Source organism: Nicotiana attenuata, unplaced genomic scaffold (assembly GCF_001879085.1).
Source record: "Nicotiana attenuata strain UT unplaced genomic scaffold, NIATTr2, whole genome shotgun sequence".
Lineage (NCBI taxonomy): Eukaryota > Viridiplantae > Streptophyta > Magnoliopsida > Solanales > Solanaceae > Nicotiana > Nicotiana attenuata.
In genome coordinates, this window is record NW_017672525.1 from 43,449 (window position 1) to 48,073 (window position 4,625).

Consider the following 4,625-nt stretch of genomic DNA (forward strand, 5'->3'; position numbering starts at 1 on the left):
GTGATGAAAGTGGTCTTCTCTTGGTCCTCCTCCTCCATGAGGATCTGGTTGTAGCCCGAGTAAGCGTCCAAGAAGCTTAATAGCTCGTGCCCGGCTGTTGCATCAATGAGTTGTTCAATATGGGGTAATGGGAATGAGTCTTTTGGGCAGTCCTTGTTCAGATCTATGAAGTATACGCACATCCGCCACTTCCCGTTCTTCTTTTTCACCATGACCACGTTGGCGACCCATTAAGGATACTTCGATTCTGTGATAGAGCCATTTTCCAGCAGTTTTTCAACCTCCTCGCGGACCATGTCATTTATTGCGGAGTTGAATTTCCGCCTAACTTGCCTCACTGGGGGGGTAAAATGGGTCGACGTTCAACCTGTATGTTGCTATCTCTTTCGGGATGCCCGACATATCTGCAGGAAAGGGCAAACAAGTCTGCGTTGTTAGCTAAAAATTGATGGAATTTACTTGGTTCCTGAAGTTTATGGCCGATGTAGGCTTTTTTGATGTGGTCGTCTTTGTCGAGTTGTACGGGTCAAGATCCACTATTGTTGACCCTGTGGCTTCTACTATTTTTGGGTCCCTGATGACATCTTTTCCTTCATCGTCACCTGACCCCGACCCTGTTAATTTCTATGCGGCCTCTACTTTTCCTTATAATTGTTGGGTGTATGTTCAGTCTCGGGCGATGTGGTAGCATTCTCGTGCAGTGCGTTGCTCTCCTCGGATGCTGAATACCCCAAAATTTAGTGACTTGATATAAGATGGAGGGGACGGCTTTCACGGCATGTATCCAGGGGCGACCTATGATGGCGTTGTACGCTGTATCCTATTCTATGATGTGGAACGTAGTCTCCAAGGTGACGCTACTGGCCAGGATGGGTAGCGTGATTTCTCCAGATGTCCGCTCAACTGCATTGTTAGAACCTGTTAGTGTGATGTAGTGTGGCATTATCCTATCCTTGAGCTTCATTTGTGCGAGAACTCGAGGGTGGACAATGCACGCACCACTCCCATCATCAACCATAATACGTTTTACGTTAGTATCTAAGATGCGTAAAGTAATAACATGGGCGTCATAATGAGGAAAGACCAAACCGTGGGTATCCGACTTATCAAAGATGATACTCTCTTCGAGTTTCGTACTGTTCAGGAGTAATTGACCGTTTCAGCTTGTGGGTGATGAATTTTACGTTGTTGATTGATGCATCGTCGCCTCCTCCGATGATCATTTGGATGGTTTGAGTTGGGGAGGGTGGTTTAGGTAGACCCTGATGTTGTTCGCGTCCTCGAGCGAAGTTTGTCCTTCCTCGATCGCTCAAAAGTTCCTTCAGATGTCCTTGGTAAAGCACGTTCACGACCTCTTGCCTGAGGGCGATGCAGTCCTCAGTTTTTTGGCCCTGTTTCTGATGGAACTCGTAGAGGGTGTTTGACTTCTGGTGTTTGGGTCGGACTTCATCTTCTGTGGCCATTTCACTTTTGGACCGAGCTTCTCCAGGGCGTAGACTATTTCTGAGGGAGAAACATAGAAATTGTGAGGAGATAGGAGTGGAGGCATACCTCTTTTGCTTCGGTGAGTCCCTGTTGGCGGCCTAGATGGTCCGTTGCCATGACGGGGAGGTGTTCTGATGGCGGCTATGTCATACGGTTGATGTCTTTCACGGTTGAGTCACGGGCCTCGCACGGTCCTTTCTGTTGTCATTTCTTCGGTCTTTCCTGGGCTCCATTTGGACTGAGGTTAGCCGTTGAGTTGGCCCGTTGAGGTCGTCCTCGTCAGCTCGTACTTCGGCACAACAAGCATTGTGTATCTCTTCCCAAGTGGTTGGAGGATATTTCATGAGTCGGCTTAACAATTTTCCGGTAGCCCTCGAACCGTTTCTGTTTAACCCGTTTTGGAACGCTGCTACTGTCATTGCCTCTGATACATTTGGTAAGGTCATCCTCACACGGTTGAATCGAGTGAGGAAATATCTTAGTCCTTCACCGGGTGATTGTTTAATGGAAAATATATCATTCACCCTCGCCTCCGCTTTCTTAGCCCCGGCATGGGCAGTCACAAACTTGTCGGACATTTCTTCTAATGTTTCAATTGAGTGTGCAGGCGGCTGTGAATACCAAGTTAGCGCTCCCCCGGTGAGGGTTTCGCCAAACTTCTTCAGTAATATGGAAGACACTTGTTCTTTGGCGAGGTCGTTGCCTTTTACTGCGGTGACATAGTGGGTCACATGATCCTCAGGGTCCATCGTGCCATCGTATATTTTCAAGTACGGCGGCATTTTGAAGGTCTTAGGTATGGCGTGTGGTGCAGCTTCTTCACTGTACGATTGCTCAACGAACCGGCCGGCGTCCCTTTTTGGTAAAAGTTGTGGGGCGCCTGGTATTTTGTCTACCCTTTCCTGATGCTCTTTCATTTGGTCACGAAGCATTTTGTTCTCGTTCTCAATCTCCTCCATCTTTCTCAAAATGGTTGTGAGGGTTTCGTTACATGCATTACTAACATTGTGATTAATACCTATCACAAGAGTAGGGTCGTGCTGCTCGTCTGTCACTGGTGTGACTCAGACTCTCACAGTTTCTCTGTTCGTCCTTTGGGCGGGCTTGTCGAGAATGCTGGTCAGCGTGTTTGTCAACCACGCCTAGAGCAGCTTTTTCACTGCTGGTGGTGTCTCTTCCATTGTGGATGTAGAGGCCCCTTTACCGTGTGAGGTTATGATGCTGCCATGAGGAGGGAACAAGTTGTTCCGCCGGGGAGATGTATTTGGTGTTACGTTCTCACCCCATGTTTCATCGACTTCATTGATGGTGTTAAGGAGATTAGCGGTGAGGTCGGCTATCACCTTCCGCTTTTCCTCTCCATTACTTGTCATGTTAGATTTGTGTGCACAAGGAAGTGTTGTATTTTTGCATTTTTTTTTTGTTATAGATCTAGAGGAAACTAAAACTTTAACTAGAAGATCCCCACAGACGGCGCCAAATTGTTTGACCAAAAAATATAATACTTTTTGTTAAACTAATTAAGTAAAAAAGATAAGGCGCTAATCCTAGTTAAAGATAATAACCTTAGATCTAAAACAAGTCTATGAGAATAATGTTAGGGCGTGCGAAAATGGATTTAATGCAACACACATTAAATGTTATGGTTGCTAAAAGAAAGAAGATAATGATAAACGATAAATACAATGAATGGCAATAAATGTAAATAAGGGAGAAGATTCACCCAATATTGAATGAGGTAGATAATTCCTCCCTTTGACAATGATGAGTGACAAGAAACTTATAAGAATATTGAAGACTTTCTCGGATCTGGTGGAAATGACAAGGAATAATCCAGAAGGACCAATCTCCTTAGAAAGGTGTTCTTTGTATTTATCTAGAGAGCTCACTTTTCAAAAGTGTTCTTACCATATGGAATATTACAACCCTTTTGTCTTATCTCTCATACTATTTATATGGGATATTCCCAAAGAACTCTAAAAGGTACAACAGAAGGAATATTCAATAGAATATTCCCTTTGAAAGTTCCAAAGCTATACTAGTCCTTACTTCTGTCCATGCTGCTCGACCCCGGCCCTGATGAGCCACTCAACGGCTTGTTCTATTGACCACTGGTCGACCTCGGCCAAACTGCCCATAGTAAGTTACAAATCTCACGATAATCACCTCTTTGTGTTGAATTTCCTCGGTCGGCTTTTGGCCCATACAATTATGAGATGGAACCTAATTTTAGTACAAGGTTGTCATCGTAATAGACCATTTCCTTTTTTTCCCCTTCCACAAAAAAGAAGTGGCACAATGGATTTTGCTTGTCAAATGAGAAAATAAGTCCTTGGGTCAACGGGGGATCCAAAATTTACAGATCGTAGGTGCTTATTTAACTTTAGTATAAATTTCCCATTCAAAGTTCGTTATAATGGATGTTCGTGACCACTTTATAGAGTTCTTTAAGTATTTATATAAGCATAGATAAAATTGTTTGGCAAAAGTCAAGGAGTGCTTCAGCACGCATATATCCAACCGTAAAATATTTTGGCTAAAAGATAAAAATAAAAGGAGACCAATCGCCAATCAAACACTGGAGTGACGCAAAAGCGCCAATTGCCCAAACCCCAAATTGCTGCTACTCCTTGAGGTATCAGTCACCAACCTCACTAATACGACATCGAACTTAAGCCCTTTAGACTTTTTTAAATCCTTCACCAACCTTAAGGGGGGCCTCCAGTTACTTATCCCTGGCAATAGCAGTTCCTTTCTTCCTTTACCCGTGAAAGGCTATGCGCAGCTCACCAAAATCCATCCATACAGATTCGATTTAGTAGTGTTATGTGACTACTATGCTATTGGCCTTTTATATTCCATGTTAAGGTGAGGATATGTACATTAACACGGGTACCAAGTGGAAGGTTGAATAATGTTTAGATGGGTTAAATCTGAGTGAGTAAATAATGATTCATGATTTAATTCGACTAAAGGTTGCCTAAGTCAAAACGAGTTGAGTTAGCTTAGGCTAAAAATTAATAGTAACTCAACATGATGAACTTAAAAACTATTTTTTCATTTGCTCTTTTTTTTGGGGGGGGGGGGGGGGGTAGGAAAAAGGGGGGGGGGGGGGGGGGGGGGGGGGGGGGGGAGAAGTT

At 44.1% G+C, this 4,625-nt stretch overlaps 1 protein-coding gene across 1 annotated transcript; it reads right to left on the reverse strand.

Annotated features, from left to right (window-relative positions):
- Nucleotides 1-1,649: 1,649 nt before the first annotated feature.
- On the reverse strand, nucleotides 1,650-2,444 carry LOC109213535. The gene has a single exon (XM_019377345.1). It carries the CDS (start codon nucleotides 2,442-2,444, stop codon nucleotides 1,650-1,652), a length of 795 nt encoding a protein of 264 aa, XP_019232890.1.
- Between the last annotated feature and the right edge of the window lie 2,181 nt (nucleotides 2,445-4,625).